General features: G+C 38.9%; 1 protein-coding gene and 1 long non-coding RNA gene across 2 annotated transcripts in view; both read right to left on the reverse strand.

Annotated features, from left to right (window-relative positions):
• Nucleotides 1-20,558, reverse strand: part of CLGN (calmegin) — an 82,110-nt gene that overhangs the window by 37,921 nt on the left and 23,631 nt on the right. The window contains 4 exon segments of the mRNA XM_075127688.1: nucleotides 3,054-3,135; nucleotides 4,853-4,994; nucleotides 12,892-12,950; nucleotides 19,396-19,469. Coding sequence (XP_074983789.1) covers nucleotides 3,054-3,135; nucleotides 4,853-4,994; nucleotides 12,892-12,950; nucleotides 19,396-19,469 — 357 coding nt within the window.
• On the reverse strand, nucleotides 15,996-19,388 carry LOC142071885 (uncharacterized). The gene is made up of 2 exons (XR_012668092.1): nucleotides 17,886-19,388; nucleotides 15,996-16,614 (listed from the first exon to the last, which is right to left on the reverse strand). It is a non-coding gene; the product is annotated as an uncharacterized LOC142071885 (long non-coding RNA).

Raw genomic sequence — 20,558 nt, forward strand, 5'->3', positions numbered from 1 at the left:
TGCTGCTGCCAAAATAACCTTCCCAGTATACCACTTCAATCATGTCACAATTCTCACACACTGAGTCCCTCCATTGTATCAAACACAAACTTCTGGTTCTTACTTTCAAGGACCTTCATAATTTAGCTCCTCCCTACTTGGTCAATCTCTTATCTAACTACTTTGTGATCTTCCCACTCCCTTTGTTCCACCAATAATGGCAGCCTCTATCACTTGCTTATGTACTTCTTCCACAGCACCTTTGCATCTTCTTCTAGGATACTGCTTATGTGTGGGACATATCCCCAGATCCATTCATATAGCTATCACTTTGTCCTCCCTCAAATCCTGTAAAATTTATTTCTACACTGACTTCAAGGGGAAAACTGTCTAACAACTAATGATTCGTTAATCTCTTATTCAATTCTCTTGTTTAAAAGAAACAACTATAATGGTGCTTACAAGCTCTTCTCTTCCCATACCACCCCTACACTGTGTTTACACCTGCTTGTCACGTCACATCACTCTTCATACTAATCTCTTTGGGGGAGGCAGGGACTTCCTTAATTCACGTTTCTTCAGCACCTAGCACTACTATAGGACCCCAAACCTGACTGAAGACTCTGGGTGTTACTGCAATGTAAAGTAACAACTAGCAGCACCTGCCAAAATGCAGCAAAGGGATTCCATCTTGAACCTCTGACATTTCACAACTGGTTCAACACACTTCACACCCAGTAATTTCTTCAGGCTTCCAGATCTCTTATAGACTGTAAAGCACCGTGAATAACACCCCTGCCCAATTTGCACTGGAGAGACTGGGGCAATGGCCTAATATTTAGCAGAGAAGAGTTACAGCTAATTGTCCATCCTCTGTTTTGGTGAATTTGAGCAGGGGAAAAGGGGAGGGAGGGAAGAAAGAAAAAAGGAATTTGAAGTGGGCATTCTGATCTACAGGGACCCAGGACTCAGATGCAGCCCAGTCCTGAAGGGAGAAGATGAGTAGCCAGGGGTAACCCAGACTGATCTTTGGGTTGGATCTCCATATAGTTTTTTGTAATTTTATAGAACTCGATGGGATTGAGACTGGGAAAACACCATAAAGGATCAACCACAGACTGGAGGTCAAATGTCTTCGGGGGTATACAACATCACTGAACCAAAGACAGTGTGTGAGATTGACAGCTACAGTAACTGTACAGATTTTTTTTATCTTTCTTATTTAAAGTTGTGTATGTGCTCAGTAATGTGGATGCTGAAACAACTGATTGTGTAGTACAATTAAATGTTTTATTTGTCTATATAATACCCACTAAAGGGATTGGGTAAAGCCTACGTGAAAGTAGAAGATCTCCGATTGTCAGAAGTCCCAATCCCTGTATTTATTTCATAAGGTATTTTATATCTATATCTATCTACGTTTTTGAGGTGGGGAGGAAGACCTGGGTTATACTCTTCATTTTAAAGGGAAAAAATAAAAAATCTCTAGTTAGTGATGTTAGTCTAGCTAGAGTTCATTCAAACTGCTGTGCTGTAATGGTTTATCTTTGGAGTGTTATTCATAAAAAGGAATTTGAAATTCTCAGTTGTCTGTGCGTGTAACTGTCTTATGGTGAAGACTGGTACTGGATTCCTAAGAAGGGAAAGAAAGTGAATCCTATTATAATTTCCACTTTTAGTATTTGAAAAAGTTCATATAGAAAAATTCAGCTGTAGTCTCTGGAAAGGATAGACATTCATGTATGTGTGTTCACTTAAAATTGCCTGCTTCTATGGGAGGAAAACAAAATGGTAGAGGACCAGATGGAAAGGGAGATCTATTTCTGAGACTTTGGTATTGTCCTCAATTCCACAATCAAACAATTTGGGGCCTCTGAAAGTCTACCAAAAGTTTAAATTTTGGGACATGAACATGTCTTCTAAACTAATTTAGCATCCTTTTTTGATGGTTTAAAAGATTTCAGAATAATCTTTCTTTGTACCCTTGAGTAATAACTCTCATAGATCCAAACTACATGGATATCAATCTTATTAAGAGCTACAAGAATGATCTGAGGTCTGAAAACTATCCCTTACAGTGAGAGACTTAAGAAGCTCAATCTATTTATCAAAGAGAAGGTTAAGAAGTGACTTGTTCACAGTTTACAAGTATCTACAAAAGAAAGATTTCCAACAGTAGATAACCCTTTAACATAGCAGGGGAAAAAAAGGCATAATGACATCCATTGGCTGGAAGCTGGAATCTAGACAAATTTACACTATAAATAGGTTATAAATTATTGTTAAAAATTTGTGTGAATTAACAATTGGAACTTACCTAATGACATGGTGGATTCTCTATCACTTGAAGTCTCTAGATCAAGACTGAATATCTTTTTAAATGATATGCTATAGCTCAAACAGAAGTTTTGGCTTGATGCACGAATTACTGGTTGAGGTTCTATGGCCTGTATTATTGAATTAGATCTGACTGGCTGATCAGAATGGTCCCCTCTACCCTTACCATATATGAATTGTCACTTTATTTAGATTTTAAGAAAGAATAGTTGACATCACTTGAGTTCTGCACGTTGACTATTGGTAGTATACGGTCTACATTATATAACATCATGCGCTTGATCCTAGATATTCACAATTCCAATGAAAATGTAACAAATCAGAGTGAATGAATTATGTGTTCTTCAGTGATTCAGACCTTTATAGGTTTTTTTTTTAAACCACTTTTTTTAATAGTAGGCTAAAATTTTTGCTTTAAAAATAATGGAAATTAATTATTGTTAAGATATTTCTTGTATTCAACATATAACAGATGCTAGTAAGCAGAGGCTAACAAACTCTGAAGGCTTTATGTATATATAAGATTTTATACAAACTATATTCAGATTAGAAAAAATACAAATTTCTATTTCAGACTTTTCATCCATCTAAGTAAACTTTGGGCCTGATTCCCGCATTTGCTGAGCATTTTGGATATTCACGAATGAATAATCATGCCCTGAGTCACATTCCACAAGCCTATGATCACATTCCCCTAAACAGAAGAATAATTATCAAATGTTACATAAAGGACATACCAAATCCAAATCATTGGAACTGGACAGAAGTTTAACATATGCACCGCCACAATCAATGCCATCTTGAAAATTCACTTCATACCTGTGTAAAAGGGAATCAAAGAGCATATTGCTGATACCCTGGAGTAATTAAAGATCATAGAATCATAGAATATCAGGGTTGGAAGGGACCTCAGGAGGTCATCCAGTCCAACCCCCTGCTCAAAGCAGGACCAATCCCCAACTAAATCATCCCAGCCAGGGCTTTGTCAAGCCTGACCTTAAAAACTTCTAAGGAAGGAGATTCTACCACCTCCCTAAGCAACGCATTCCAGTGTTTCACCACCCTCCTAGTGAAAAAGTTTTTCCTAATATCCAACCTAAACCTCCCCCACTACAACTTGAGACCATTACTCCTTGTCCTCTCCTCTTCCACCACTGAGAATAGTCTAGAACCATCCTCTCTGGAACCACCTCTCAGGTAGTTGAAAGCAGCTATCAAATCCCCCCTCATTCTTCTCTTCTGCAGACTAAACAATCCCAGTTCCCTCAGCCTCTCCTCATAAGTCATGTGTTCCAGACCCCTAATCATTTTTGTTGCCCTTCACTGGACTCTCTCCAATTTATCCACATCCTTCTTGTAGTGTGGGGCCCAAAACTGGACACAGTACTCCAGATGAGGCCTCACAAATGTCGAATAGAGGGGACGATCACTTCCCTCGATCTGCTCGCTATGCCCCTACTTATACATCCCAAAATGCCATTGGCCTTCTTGGCAACAATGGCTGACTCATATCCAGCTTCTCATCCACTGTCACCCCTAGGTCCTTTTCCGCAGAACTGCTGCCTAGCCATTCGGTCCCTAGTCTGTAGCTGTGCATTGGGTTCTTCCGTCCTAAGTGCAGGACCCTGCACTTATCCTTATTGAACCTCATCAGATTTCTTTTGGCCCAATCCTCTAATTTGTCTAGGTCCCTCTGTATCCTATCACAGATCACTTTGACCTACAGTTTAACTTTGAATCCATGTCCAAGATTGTGTATAAGCATTTGTATTTTAATATTAATCACTACACCCAAAACATTTTTACAAAACTGCCTGAAATATTTTATTGCTATTGCAAAGTAAGGCAACAGTTATGCAAAATGTAACAGTGTAAATCTAAAAAAAAAAAAATGTTACAGTTCAACATAGTAGCAATCTCTACAAAGAAAAGTTTCTGGGCAGCATTTGCAGAAATACAGAGGCCACTCACTACTTCACTTTGACCGAGTTGCATGGCCAAGTTTTGTACTATGTTTGTGCCTACCTACATCATAGTCTAGATTTACCAAGAGCAGCCATCTCAGAGTTTCTTCTGAATTACCTGTAAGTCAATTTCCACTGACTTACAAATTTCAAAAATGTATTTAAACATAGTTATATTCGTAGCCACCTGAAATTCTCTCACATTCCATGTAATTTGGAAGCTCAGTTGCAAAGACACTGACATTTAAATGGCAGTCTTTTATATCCATTTTATGGAATCTTGAATCCCTGACTAAGTATTCAGACAAAAGGTTTAAAACATCATTTCATCTATTTTTAACATATGAGCACTAAAATATAACTTTAGTTTGGGTTTGAAAACCTTAAAAGATAAAACATTACATTTATAATAATTTATTTTTATATTAACGCCTTCATATTTGTGGTTTTGGTAAATTTGTGCAAGGCAATTGATGTTGGAATGGAAATCAGAATAATACAAAACATATTACTTTTTCATGATATTTCAAAGTTAGAAGAGTAATTAAATACAAATCTGAAGAGCAACTTACTGAACAATCAAAGGCTTAGTATCAAAAATAAATGGCTTTGTTAACATAGCTGATATTGCATGATGCCTTGCTATTGACTTTAAAACTAATCCTCTGTCTCCAGGCACTGTGTTTTCTTTAAGCTCTTCTACTTCCCATCTTCCTAAAACAAAGAAACACAAGTTTGAAAAACAGCAAGATAAAGGCAAGAAATTACTGCTATCTTGAAAAGAAATTAAGAGAGCTGCTAGGAGCTAGCAGACAGATTACCTTAGCTGTGTTATTATTTACAATGTGGTTTAAAAAAAAAAATCAGAGAAAATAACTTGTGACTGCATTTGAGATTTCCTGATACCAACCGCTATTGCAGATACTCAGTGTTACTGCACAAGCAATTACTAGGAGCAAATCCTGACACTCAATGCCGAAGTTAGATAACTATAGGAGTAAAACAAACATCCAGTTTATTACTAATGATACAACTCCGAATATTTTTTTTTAAACAGCAGTATAAACCTGGAATAATTTCCCCCAAAATTTGACTGCTCCAGATCACTGTTGACACAAGATAAATGATCATGTTACACATGCACAGTTCACATTTTTCTAACAGCTCACTGAAAAATTAAGGTATATTTTTTCAGGAAATAGAGCCCATTGGAAAACTACTACTTCAAGTCAGTAGTACAGAGCAACACCAGAACAGCTTTTCTTTTCTTTCTTTTTTAAAGTATACATTTTAAAAACTGCTGTCAAAAACAGTTCCATAACTACAGAAAAGGATATAAATAAAATACTGACAACTTAGTTATATCTATAAAACAATTTTCTGATGAAAAACCACTAAGGGAAACCAAAGCAGGAGAAAAATAACATTCTCAAAAAAATCCACTGGAAAAAGAGGATACTGAACAAGAAACCATACACACATTTTTAACATACAATTATTCTCTTCAGTCAACTAAATCAATAAGGATGTAAACCCACAAATCCGAAGCATTGTTTTGCACAAACGTGCATACTCATCAACTTCCGATTAATTGCAATATTACACAAATGCAAGACAAGAGTACAATTCTGATCTCTGTCACATTATTCAAGTTTCTATTAATGCTGTTGTCTTGAATACTTAAATACAATGTTCAAATTACTATTCACATTTTTCAGAACTCTGCTACAAAATCTATTTCAGCCTTACAAGCAGTAGATGAAGATTCAAGAGATGCATTCATAAATTCTTGCTTATAAACAACGTTTTGGGCCTATGTAGATCTACAAACACCAATAAAAAATGACCTTCACAAGTTGTTTTTTTTTTAAACTAGGTCAGTACCCTTTCTTGCTGTTTTATGATTTATAAAATCCTGAAATTAAAAGTTCTTTAACCTTATTTTTCTTCTTCTAATCTCACAGGATCCTAATCTTTTTAGTGCGAGACTGAAAGCATTCTTTCACTCTCATATTTAAGGCTATTTTGTTGTCCTACCCTTAAGGGCAACAGTAGCAAGATAGAATGCAAACCAGCTCCCCTATTAGTCACTGAATGACACTTCTTGAGTTTAAATTTTGCTCTCCTAATCTTCCAATCAGTTCCAACTGCACAGGAGGCAGAAAGAGAAGCCTATCCAAATATGATCACATCTAATCTGAAAACATGGCCTTAAAAAAAGTGCTAAGCAAAAATAACTTCTCAAAATTGTGCAGCTAAGTATCTTGCTAGACAGATGATATCATCAGACAAGGGGAAAGACAAAGGTCTGCTCTACAGTACAACTGTACCATTAAAACTTCCCTTAGTTGGCACATCTGTGTGTGCATCCACACACAATTTGAAGTCCTGTTGGTAAAACCCTGAATTTACAGTGGTCAAGCTAAACCAACTCCCTGAATGACATAAGTCCTGTACCAGCACTGTTCCGCTGGTAGGATGCCTATGTAGACAATTCATAATACTCAATCAACAATCCCAGAATGCCTTGTCCCCATGACAGTGCCCACTCTGGTCCCAGTTTTGAACACTACTGCCCAGGGTCACAGTGACCACAAGCCCATCCCCCTCTTCCCCCACCTTCAAAATCCCCAGCATGTTAAAGTGCAGCTAAGAGAAGTTCAGGCAAGCCTTGTCCTACAGCCTGAACTAGGAAAGAATTCCTGGACTTTCTCAGCTTGCGCAGAGAAGGGACACTGCAAGCACAACTTCAGAATTACCACAGGAATAAAGATGCTTATTTGGATGTTGCAAAGACATGCAAAAGCTGGGATATAAAAGGGACAAGCAACAATGCTGGGCTAAGGGGAAAGAAAAATGGCAATCCTACCTAAACGCAAAGCCTACCAGAAAATCTGGATCTGGCCCCTCATGCCTGCCTGGATTTCAGCTACTATTTGGAGGTGGATGCCATAATGAGTAGGGACCCCACCACCAACTCATGAGTGATGGTGGACTCCCCTTGAGCCCTGGAGGAAAGCAACCCAACAATGAATGGCTCATTAAGGGGATTCAGACCCTCAGAGAGAGTCAGCCAAATCCAACCCAGGCTAGTCAAGAGTCAGAACCCACTTACGAAGGGGAAGGGAGATCAGGTAGGAATATTAATGCACCCCCTTTTAAAAACACTTTGTTTATGAACCCTGAAACTCCACCTCAAAATGGCAGCCAAATGGATGTGGACAGGAAACAAAGGAATTGCCCAAACATGGCGATCAATTACACCCTGAGCATATGGGCAAGACCCACCGGCCAGACACCTGGGAAAGAATTCTCTGTAGTAACTTAGAGCCCTCCGCATCTAGTGTCCCATTACTGGCCATTGGAGATATTTGCTGCTAGAAGTCACAGACTGACTATATGCCATTGGAGGCAATCTCATCATAGCATCCCCTCCATAAACTTATCAAGCTCAGTCTTGAAGCCAGTTACGTTTTTTGCCCCCACTGCTCCCCTTGGAAGGCTGTTCCAGAACTTCATTTCTTTGATGGTTAGAAACCAAATTTCAAGCCTAAACTTGTTGATGGCCAGTTTTCATCCATTTGTTCATGTGTCCACACTGGCCCTTAACTTAAATAACTCCTCTGACTCCCTGTTATTTATCCTTCGGATGTATTTATAGAGAAGCAATCATATCTCGCCTAAGCCTTTTTGGTTAGGCTAAACAAACCAAGATCATGGAGTCTCCTCTCATAAGGTAGGTTTTCCATTCCTCTGATCATCCTACTAGCCCTTCTCTGCATCTGTTCCAGTTTGAATCCACCTTTCTTAAACATGGGAGACCAGAACTGCACACAGCATTCCAAATGAAGTCCATGCTAATGCCTTGTATAATGGTATTAACACTTCCCTATTTCTCCTGGAAATATCTTGCCTGACGCATCCTAGGACTTTTTCATGGCTGCATCACCTTGGCACTCTGTCATCCAGTGATCAACCAATACATCCAGCTCTTTCTCCTCCCCTGTCTCTATCAACTGATACATTCCCAGGTTATAGTAAAAATGCTTGTTGTGAATCCCAAAGTGCATGATCTGGCACTTAGCACTATTAAATTTCATCCCATTTCTATTACACCAATTTACAAGATTGTCCAGATCTTCTTGTATGATATTCTGGTCCTCCCTATTGGCAATACCTTCAAACTTTGTGTCATCTGCAGATTTTATTAGCATGTTCCCATGTTTTGTGCCAAGGTCCTGAATAAAAATGTTAAATAAGATTGGTCTCAAGACTGACCCCTGAGGAACTCTATTAGTAACCTCCCTCCAGCCTGACAGTTCACCTTTCAGCATGACCCACTGTACTCTCCTCTTAAACCAGTTCCTTATCCACCTTTCAATTCTCATATTAATCACCATCTTCTCCAATTTAACTAAATTTCCCATGTGGAATGGTATCAAACCCCTTCTTGAAATCCAGGTAGATTAGATTTACTGCATTTCCTTTGTATAAAAAAATCAGTTATCTTCTCAAAGGAGATCAGGTTGGTCTGGCATGATCTACCTTTAGTAAAACCATGTTGTATTTTATCCCAATTATCATTTACCTCTATGTCCTTAACTACTTTCTCTTTCAAAATTTGTTCCAAGACCTTGCATACAATAGAGGTTCTAACAACAGTTTTATAATTTCCTGGATTACTTCCCTGTCCCTCCCCCCGGTTTCTTAAAAAAGGAACTATATTAGCAATTCTCCAGTCACAGGGTATGACCTCCGAGTTCACAGATGCATTACACATACTTGTATTGAGCTTGCAATTTCATGTGCCAGTTCTTTTAATATTCTTGGGTGGAGATTATCTGGGGTCCCCAATTTACTCCCCTTAAACTGTTTGAGTTTGGCTTCTACCTCGAATGTAAAAAGAAAAGGAGTACTTGTGGCACCTTAGAGACTAACCAATTTATTTGAGCATGAGCTTTCGTGAGCTACAGCTCACTTCATCGGATGCATACCGTGGAAACTGCAGCAGACTTTATATACACACAGAGAATATGAAACAATACCTCCTCATATTCTCTGTGTGTATATAAAGTCTGCTGCAGTTTCCACGGTATGCATCCGATGAAGTGAGCTGTAGCTCACGAAAGCTCATGCTCAAATAAATTGGTTAGTCTCTAAGCTGCCACAAGTACTCTTTTTCTTTTTGCGAATACAGACTAACACGGCTGTTACTCTGAAACCTGTCACCTCGAATGTAGTAATTTCTACTTCCATATCATTGTTTCCATTAGCCACCCTGCCATTACCCCTAAGCTCTTCATTAGCCTTATTAAAAGCTGAGGCAAAGTATTTGTTAGGTGTTGGGCCATGCCTGGATTGATGATCTTTAAACTCCACCCCATCCTCAGTGCTTAGAGGTCCCCATTTCTTTCCTTGTTTTCTTTTTGTTTATATGGCTAAAAAACCTTTTACTATTGGTTCTAATTTCCTTTGCAATGTCCACCTCTGCTTGGTTTTTGGCAGTTCTCACTTCATCCCTACACTTTCTGACCTCCAAGAGGTAGCTTTCCTTGCTGATTCATCCCATCTTCCATTCCTTATAGGCTTTCTGCTTTCTCTTAATCACTTGTTTGAGATGCACTCTCATCCAGCTTGGTCTGAAACCTTCCCTACGAATTTGTTCAGTGTGATCTTGACCTTTTGTCTCGCTGTTGAAAATCAGCAGGCGGTCTTTCCACTTCCCTCCTCCATCCTTCTGGTAACGTTTCTCCTTTTGCTACGCAAATATTATGTAAAACACAAGATGCTGCAACAATGGGAATATATGGCTCACTGAACTCCTGCTTAGTCATGAAGCAACATTCAATCTACCAAATAAACACTCAACATTCATTCTGTACCTGCTCAAACAACAGTTAAATCTTTTCTTGCTGCTGCCCAGGTGCCTGGTGTATAGCTTAATGAGCAAGGGAAGCAGAGGGTAGGCTGGGTCCTGGAAAAATCACAATGAGCATAGCAACCCACCCTTCAATGTGAATGTATTTGTTTGGAAAAAATCTCCCTGCTTTTAAGCTTTTCAAGGAGTGCTGTATTCCTAAAGAAGCAAGCTTTGTGCATCTTCCCTGACCACCCTCTGTTAGTGTCAGTGAATCATCATTAGCGATCTACCAACTCTTATATAACCATATCAGTGTACCTCTCTGTTCAGAAGCAAAAGGTGGTAAGAGAACAGATTCAGCATATACATTCTGTCTATTGCACCACCATACTTCGGGAAGCCCAGTGCATGAAATCCTTCTATTATTTCCTGCATATTGCCCAGAGTCACAAACCTGTGCAGAGTCACAAACCTGTGCAGCAAGACATGCTTAAGGGCTCTGCACATCTGGATGGCAACCAGCAACACTGTAGTCAAGCAGGAAGGCTATTATTGCTGCTCATTGCATCTTTGATCTAAAACCAGTGTCAATGCATTTCTGCTCATTTATATTTAACATGGTAGCTTAACTGTCCATTTGAATTAGGACTACTTTTTGGGACACCAAGACAACAAAGCTTTAGGATTATACATTTCCAGCATATTTGTACAGAGTTGCCATTCTGAAAGAGTAAATTCTCTGGGTGCAGAATCCCTCTGTGTGGGCTTCCCATCTGAGGCTGGGCACACTCTTGTGACAACCAAATTTCTATTTTTTTTTAAAGGCAGAAAAACCAATTTGACAAAAACCTTTCAGACTTCCTTTATACATCATAAAGGAACAAAAACGATAAGCCTAGTCTTTTTCTTTTGAGAGTTACATTTAAGGACCAAATCTCACATTATAAGAGAACCAAAGAATATGAACAGTGACCCCTAAAGACTCAGAGGCCACAGACACTTCACACAGATGCAGAGCTTTACAGACCCTTTGGATGCAGCAGCCCCCTACAATCCATAAAGCTCACACTTTGATTTGGCAAAAATAAGCTTTCACCAAAGTTGGAAATTACCAAATCATTCTAGCTCATACAGATATGTCAGTGTAACCCCACCAGTTCTCACCAAGGATGGGACCTGATTCTGTGCCCTGTAATCACTTTGACCTGCATTTGACCTCACTAGCTAAGAAAGAAACTGAATGTAAGGGGGCATCCCTGCAAAATTAAGCCCTTAGGAAACAGTAGCATTTTCACATATTTTAGAAAATATGAGGTTTTGGTTTTTCCTCCTGGATGCTATACCATCTCATCTCAATAACTGCACCTCTATTTATCTCTGCGGCTTCCAAAAAGTCTTACCAAATCCTTCTATAGCTCTCTCAAAAATCCATTCTGTCCTATTTTGGCAAAAAGAAAATCTGCAAATTATCTTCCACGTCTTTTGTATGCATTTCTTTCATTCCTTTACTCATTAGATAAAAGAGCTATCAAATCCTCTTCTCTTTTCTTTGCAGCAGGATCTCCATTTGGTCTCCCTACCTCCTGATGAATGAAGGGTACGGTGTCTCTCTAAAGTTACTACTATTGATCACATCTCTGTCAATCACAATAAGAACACAAAATCATATTCAGGTTGACAGTTCTTAGTTAAGAATTCATCAGGCCAACTGCGGCACCCAAAGGGAAAAATCCAGAGCAACTCTCCCATCGGTACTCCCCCCACCCTTCTATTGCAAAATCTTAGTGAAAAAATCCTGTACAGAAGGAGCCGTGTGAAAACCCTACACTCAGACAGGTAAACAAATGGCTTTTAATTTGAACAAAGTATCCCATCTTTGCTGAATGGTTAAAAAAACTGCCTGTTCAGCGCCACAATTTTGTTTCATCCATTAAATTTTCTTGAGGATATCCACTGATGAGTTAGTAGCAGATATTTGGCAATGTGAATAATGTTGCTTAAGGCATGTATCTTTGCCCTGGTCTACACTGGTGGTGGTGGTGGTGGGGGGTCGATCTAAATTACTCAACTTCAGCTATGTGAACAATGTAGCTGAAGTCGACATACTTAGACCTACTCACCACGGTGTCTTCACTACGGTGAGTCAACCGCTGCTGCTCCCCCGTCGACTCTGCCTGTGCCTCTCGCGGCGGCGGAGTACAGGAGAGCGCTCGGGGGTCGATTTATCACATCTAGACTAGACGCGATAAATCGACCCCCGCTGGATTGATCGCTGCCTGCCAATCCAGCGGGTAGTGTAGACATACCCTTAGATAGTTAAGAAATTCTACTGTATCATGTCAGTTTTAAATAGAATAAATATAACATTGTACTTAAGAAATTTTACTGCTCTATTAAAATTTTAATTTGAGAAGAGGAAGACTGTTCTCAAAAAGCACCATTCACATCATTATACAGCTGCCACTGGCTACTCATATCAGCTGACATTCTAGCACTATTCTCTCTCTAGTTACCACTGCAGATTGTTTCTAATGAACTTTTTTTTCCCTAATATCACTTGCTAACTTCCCCTACTGTGAACGGCAGGAAATATTTTATATTTCTGTATCAGTATAACTTTGTGCATTCTACACATTAAGACTTTTTGATCAATGTCAAATTTATGGAGAGAAAAACGTACTAAATTATAACTGAAGTTTGCTTTTTGAGAAAAAAGCTACACCACACTGAAAAGAAGGAAGGGAAGTTTACCATCATATTTAGCAATGTTTTCATCTGTGTCTTCTTTCTTGGTTTTAGATAACATCCACCTGTGAAAGAAAAACAATTGTTTTGTTTAAATTGTGTAATCAGGACAAGAAAATAATAAATAAAACTGGATTATTTAACAAAGGAAGTAGGAATTACTTTCTTTAGATTGTTAAGCAGTAAATGCACAATAAGGATATTTTGACAAAATAAGTCACTCTATTCATTCATCATTTAGAATTTAAAGAACATGAACAAATAATATTTAGGAAAAATTAAAACAGGCTGGAGCTAATCTGCAGGAAAGCTTAATATTGACTTTAAAATTCTAGTAAGAATTTGAAATGAAAATAAAATTAATATGACCCAAAGCTCTAAGCTTCCAGATAAAAACCTGTGTTACATGAGGTAAGGTTGAGATTACATTTCAGTCATTTAAGGGTGATAACATTACAGATGTGTTGTAACTATCTCAAAAATAAGCATTATAAACCCAGCAAATTGAGATTTAAGGTTACATTAAATAATTCCAAATATGTCAAGGTAATTAAATGCATAGTTAAGGCACCCAAACCTTAACGCTATCCTGTAGGGACACCATGCGGGGGGGGGGGGGGGGGGGGGGGAGGGAGGAGAATGGAAACAGACAAAAACCCAACGTATCTTTAAAAATCAGATAATCCAGACGTGACACTCTATTCATAATTGTACGCTTACTGCACATATACTTTAAGGGATTCACAGGCCTTCAGTGATAGGTGCTGAGAAATTAAAACTATAATTATACTTTTTCAGGGACAAAGTATCTGAAATTATTTTAGTCTCCACTTTACCTAAGTTTTGTGTACTAATACATGATTTCTCCCCCCACTTACCTTGCAAAATAAGCTAACACCACTACAGCCCATAGCACTCCTTTCATTCTTGCCTCCTAGTATTACTTCAGTGGGGAACACTAAATATTCTTTCCCTAAGGAAATCACCATTTTCTGCATCTGGCTATAATTCCAACAGCACAGGGAATAAATAAAAGCAACCTGTTAAAACCTGTTGTGCCATAACAAACTCTGAATCTGAACTTGACAGCTGAGTAACACTGATCGGGAACAGAGAAAAATCTGGCTTTTACTTTCCAGTGCTTCAATATGAATGTTTTCTCAGCAGAAGTGATTTAAAATTACACTGGTATAAGGTCAGGGATTATATTCATCTCTGGACCAGTGGCAATATATTTACGCACACACTTTAATCCACACCTACTAGTTCAAAACTTAAACCTACTAGCTAGGCTGAAAGATACTTACACCTCTACACTAAAGAAGCTATAATGTGCTTATGCTTAAGAAAATCAACTCCTGATGCTGACAATCTGGTTAATCATTGATTAGTGTCCCCATATCCTATTTTTAGGAAAGATCAACTGAGAAGGCTGTGGCACTAGCTGGCAGTTTGAATCCTCATATTTCCTTCAATCTGGCTAAAGCCCTGTGTACTAGGTAGACTGCACCGTATGCATTATGTGATGCTGTTAACAATGGATGAAGATAAAGTATCCATGCTGCTGCTTTGACATTGTCAGTAGCCTTTAATGTGTTTCAGCACAAGATTTTGTTGCCTTGTTAGTGGACACTAGCAGGAGTGAAGTGAGTGCCAGTCAGTAGCTTTGCTCTTATCTTTCTGAGTAACACAAGGAATAATTGAGGACAACTTTTCCTCTACCCCCAGGATGTTCTTTTCTTGCAGGGTGCCACAGGAATTGACTGTCATGTCTCTTGTTCAAAGCATATATAAGGTCGTCGAGCAGGTCAGCGGAAAGACCCTGGCAGGCGGCAGTGCATTCAGGATGCAGCTGACACCATGCTGGAGAAATGGAACGAACTGTCCCATGTCTACATGATGACAACGAGCTAGCTGTGATTTCATGGGGTCTGAGGGAAGCAAATGGAAGAGCTGACAATTTATTTTGCTGTCCATCAGGAAAAGCACGACCACCATTTGTAAAACAGATGTATAATTTGGGGTATTAGATCCTGGGCTACTCCTAGAGGCAACCTTGTCTACAACCTTGTCTCCTATCCATATCTTTGTCATTTTAAGATTAGATTGTTGTTAATGTGCTCTACACAGAGCCATACTTTGGGACCATTTGGTGCACACCAATTAAGTGGAGTTGCATGCTGTTGGCATGTTAGGCAGTGCTCCATGGTCTGCAATGGCTTCTAATCAGCTTGCATGTGGAAATCAAGGTGTTTCGTTTTAACCTTTGTAGCCCAAGTGATTTGGGGTCTTGTTACCTAAGAAACTGTCTCTCTCCCCATGATATAGTACCACAGTGAATTGAGCAGAGCATTGAAGTTGGCATTCCCTCAATATAAGCCAGAAGGAATTGCTGGCAGGCCATTTCTGAGGGATCCTCGATTTTGAAATGCCTCCTCCCACCCCTTGTCTTACAGAGACAAGATTTGTGCATGGAGGGCTAACCAATGTAAAACCCCATCACCTCTCATTTAAAAAAAAAAGATTTTTAAGGCTGTTGAGGAGTATAGGGGATAAGATGCATATATTTACAGGCAGACTTGCGTCTATGAAAAAGCACTCACCAAGCATCTCAGTTAGATCAGAAAAAACAGCAGAAAGTATACCATCAGTACATGCTTCGGACTAGTAACGAGATCACTAGTTAAAGGAATTAATGCTGCAAGGCTTAGATCCCCTCCACAACTTTGAGTAACAAGCTACATGAACTTCCTAGAAATACTGTATCATGTTGATCACTATTTTTTGGGTCAGGTCCATGATCTAACTGGTGGGACAGTTGTTAGACCCCTGAAATGAGCAGCAGTATGTGCAGCTCTTCCAAGAGAGGAAGAGGACTTTTCGGGTTGGGATGAATGGATGTAAAAGCATGAAAGATTTGCATATTTTCATTTGCTATGAAATACTGCTTCTTTAGCTAATGGTAGGTTTTACCTTTTTATAATTTCTTTATCATGGGTATTGCTTTTTTCTTTTCATCATTTACTCAGACTCATAACTGTAAAAAGAGTAGAGAGGCTATTCTGAAGGTAAGTGATGTATTAACAGTTAAAGATTGAGTCAGACAAATGTTGCAATTTGCAAATCAGCTTTATTACACATATAAATTAGTAGGACAAATGCAATAGGTATCTAGTGGAAAGTAAGAAAACATTAAGGATAAAACACGGTTTATGGGACATGAAATGCATGTCCAAGGGATTTAAGTTCTTTTTCTCCTGTTCTCTAGCAAGGATGAAGTGTTGTGGAAATGTACATGAGAGAAGAGTATAGGGCAATTCAATAAGAGATGCTACTGTCTTGTATCATGCAGTTTTGCTTAGACGGCAACACCACACACACACACACGACAGATGCAGGGCCTGTTGCTGAGATAACACTAATTTCTATGCCCTTGAAAATTCTCATTCAAGTACCCTATGGAAATCTTGTTCAGGCAGCTTCAATTTTTCTATCACAATGGATGTATACCATTGTCTCTTCTTTTGCCTTATCTTGAAGCAGAGAGTTGTTTTTTCCTCCTCTCACTTCAGTAGTTTATCAGAGTCCCTTTTCATGCTCCTCTGCAAATCAAGAAGTCATGCTTCTCATTTTCATCTTTCTTCTCCCTAGATTGGTCAAGTGCTCTGGACTTTAAGTGTCAGATGTATAGTCCTCTCTTGCACTTTCATGGCCTTGTCATGATCAACACTGAAATGAAAAATATGAAGAGGTACTTAGTAATGGCACAGCCAATCTTTAAAATTCAAAGGAATTTAATAAAATCTACCAATTTGTTTAGTTTATAATTCTAAAGCATTCTTTCTAGGTATTCTATTCGCAGGATTCAAACTGGTGAGAAACCAAGACTCTCTCTCTAACTTAAAATAAACTTTAGGAAAGGGACTAATGAAACTTAGTCACTGTAGGCTTAACCGGTGCCTGAACAGAATCTCTGTACTGTGAGTTTTTAGCAAGGGTGAAGGAAAGCCATATTTAGATGACTGGTAAGGCTGATCATTGAAAGAATATTTAGAGTGGAAACTTGATAACAGAGAACAGGCTGTAGGAGTGGTATAATGAGCTTCTGTGTGGCTACAGAGAAATTATCATTGGCCCTAACCTAACTTCTACAACAGAGTACTGGCCTTACCAAAGATTTGCAGAAGACTGGGAAAAACTATGTTTAAAATAAAATTTTCCATTAGATTGCTGCCCTGAATTTGCTGGCTGGGCAGGGGATGTTTACAGAATCATTATCCTACTTTCCACAGTCTTGATTTAGATATGGAGTAGTTTGTTATTCAATGGCACTTATTCCTGCATTTCAGCATTAACTAAAGAAGCAGAATGAAATGTGATTGCAGCTAGAACAAACAAACTAACTAGCACCCTGAGCCTGCAGTCAGATCCATGCAGGTGAACCCTCACATGCAATGGTCATTGAGGTCAAAGGACTCTTTGCAGCCCATGCAGATTCAATTACAGGGCTGAGGACTAACCAACTAAATGTCCTGGTACAGCAAGCAAACCATGTACATGTTGAGGCTGTGTACCCAATATGTTGACTGCCACAATAAAATTTGCTTGTTTCAACATGTTTTTATATATGGATGGATTGACTTCATTTTGCACACCCTTCGGCTCCAATTTTGAGGTGGGAGAGGGGATGGCACCTTACTGTGACATGCTCTAGGCCTGGGCACTTTTGCCTTTACAAGAGTTATTGCCCTAAGTAATCAAATATGGAAGTGGTGAAAGAGGACTGTCGAACCTGGTGAATCTGGTAGAACTGAACAGGCAGGGGGAAGTAAGGGGGAAGAGAAGGAAATTCAGGAAGGACTAGCCACTTGTGCTACAGCAATTAAGCCAGAGGTTCGCAATTAGTTTTATAACCACACTATACGAAAAACCATTCCGCCAAAACCCTAGAATATGCAAAGCCAGCCATTATCAGTTGAAACAATAGACAAAAAGCATACCTTGTGGAGAGGGGCTCCTCATCTCCCAAGCAGTCATCCTCCTGAATCTTCTTGGCTTGAGATTCTCTGAAGACATTTGGGATTCTGCTATAGTCTCTTGCATCTAGTGACCCTGCCCCATATATTTTGGGTTAGCAGTCTCCTCCCCCTTCTCCCTGTCCCTCAGTCTGGTTCTTGGTTCTGTTCAACACTATCTCTAATTCCGTAAGAGGAAGAGTGCACCAAGAATATAGTTGGTTCATCATAAAGGCACAGGTTTTCTTCGAAAACTTCACAGCATTGTTCACATCACAGAGACTATGTTATACTGAACCTTCAGCCTATTTCTTTTCCTTGGCACAGTTTACTACATCTAGGCAATACTCAGCTCAAGCAGATGTTCAAATATCTGCCCACGCATCAAAATGCTTTTGCTAAATTACAGATTGTCACTAGAACCCACATCTTCTGCTTGCCCCAGGCATACATGGATGTCCAGCTTGAGCCTACTAGAAACAAGCTGGTATAATAATTTCAAGACATGCTCCAGAACTGGCTTGCTAAACAATACAAATTGATCACATCAAAGTGGACAGTGACAAAAAAGGTACTCACTCAACAAGATTTATGATGTATGCAGCACTATTTGTAAGTTAAGGTGCTTCCAAAACACTTTGCTTTTGGGCCAGTAAGAAACAAAACAAAACAGGAATTTAATCAAAACTGCCACCTAAGCAGTGATCAGTGTATTCTGGAAGGATGGGGAAGGGGACGGTTTTCACAGCTGAGATTATGTCAGCACTTGTCATACACTGGCACTGCACTGGTGGAGACAGATATTGAGATGCAAAAAAAATAAAATAAATCGTATTTAGCCTTCCATAAAGGAAGTATAAATCCAGCAGTAGTGATAACACCTTTGAACTGTTGGGAGCAGTTGTAAGCATAGGTGAATTGTGCATTACAGACATGAAAGGGATCCTAAAAAAGTTATTAGCATGTCAGATTTGGTCAATGCCATAATAGCCATCTTATACCTTTAAGTTACCTATGTAAGATATTAATGCTATCCAGTGTAGCTGTGGATGTTCTCATTAATCTATGAGAATGTCTAATCTTTTTGAACAGCATAAAATAATATGTGGCAAATAATGTGATAAATGAATGAGAAATCATCACTGAATATAAAAGAAAGTTTTTCAAATAGACATTCTACAACCCCGGACATATCAAAAGGTAGTGACTGGGAGACTTCAAAGTGGACAAGACACTGCGGTAGGGGTGGGAGGAAAAGAGTACAGTAAGAAACAGTTTTGCTCAAAATGGAGAACTCACTGACTACCTAATAGATTTTTCCCATTTCGAACATCTTGTAAATATCTTTAGAAAATACATTCTTAAATTAGAGAACAAACAAGTTGTGATCAGTGAACCATGAGCAGTTCTGGCCAGACTACTGGCTCTAGAGGTTATCAGCTATTCAAACTGCTGAAAGTCAAGCTTTACAATGCCATCTTTTATGAACACTTACCCAGTCAATACTCCATCATCAAAGGTTTCTGTAAAATACTCTTCCCCAGTAGGCTTTGGAGTCTTGTACATAACCTAAAGACATTTTACACAAATATATCCAATGCATGAATTACTTTTTGCTGAAATACATCATAGCTAATATGTACATTTATACGGTGTATTATACCTGATGCAAGGAATACAATCAATTTAATTCTCTGAGAAGTGGTCAGCCCCAACTACTTGAACATATATGGTATTTTCTAGGTAGTATCTTGACTAGCTTGGGCTTATTACATTTTCTATATTATACTGTTTAAGTTTTAAAAAGTTCATGGTAAACCGATTATTTTGCCCCACACAAAATGATAGTCTCTGTTAGCCCTGCAGGTGGCCAATGAATTCCATTAAACAGACTGAACTATATGGAAGTTGAATATATTCCTAAGTTTTAAAAAGATGTGCGTGTTCTGTGCCTACAGATATAGAAAAGTTAAGCACCTATCGAGTACCTATGCACTACTATTTTCAGTGTGTGATGCTTAGCAGCACAAGCTATTGCATATCTAAAAGTATAAATGGAAGATCAAAGGGCATAATCATTATGGCAAAAAATGTGAGATATTATCAATAATGGAAAACTTAGGGAGAAGTCAGCAAACTTGCCCTGATCCTCTTCTTCCTACCTATTTCTTTCCTCCACTCACTTTTTCCATTCTGTGTTGTTTTCTTCCCTATGTGGTTAAGTGGTATAATAGATTTTCATTTTACTATTTGAAAAAGAAACCTCTTGTTGTATTTTGTAAGCATATCCCCTCTGCCCGAAATATGATGCAATTTACAGCAACAACATTTTAAATATATTATCTACAAGAAATTGGCAGAGAGGGAGGGATAAACAGAAGCCACTGAGACTAAAATGGTGACCAAAACGGAAACAAGGATAAACCCAAGCAATATTTTCTGCTTTAACTTCCAGAAATACAAGTGAGACTGCAGGATATAGCACTATTAGGTACTATGAGAGAAGGAGCTAGGTCCTGCCTTAAGGATAAGTGTCAAAGCCTTGGTCAAGCTCCGCCCCACGCTGGACACTGACCAGCGTGTTTGGATCCACATACTAGGCCCTTGGTCACTGAGTGGCTCCAGCCATGTCTGGGGCCAAGCTTTCTGGCACACTTC

The sequence above is a fragment of the Caretta caretta genome, chromosome 4 (assembly GCF_965140235.1).
Source record: "Caretta caretta isolate rCarCar2 chromosome 4, rCarCar1.hap1, whole genome shotgun sequence".
In the NCBI taxonomy this organism is placed as follows: Eukaryota; Metazoa; Chordata; order Testudines; family Cheloniidae; genus Caretta; species Caretta caretta.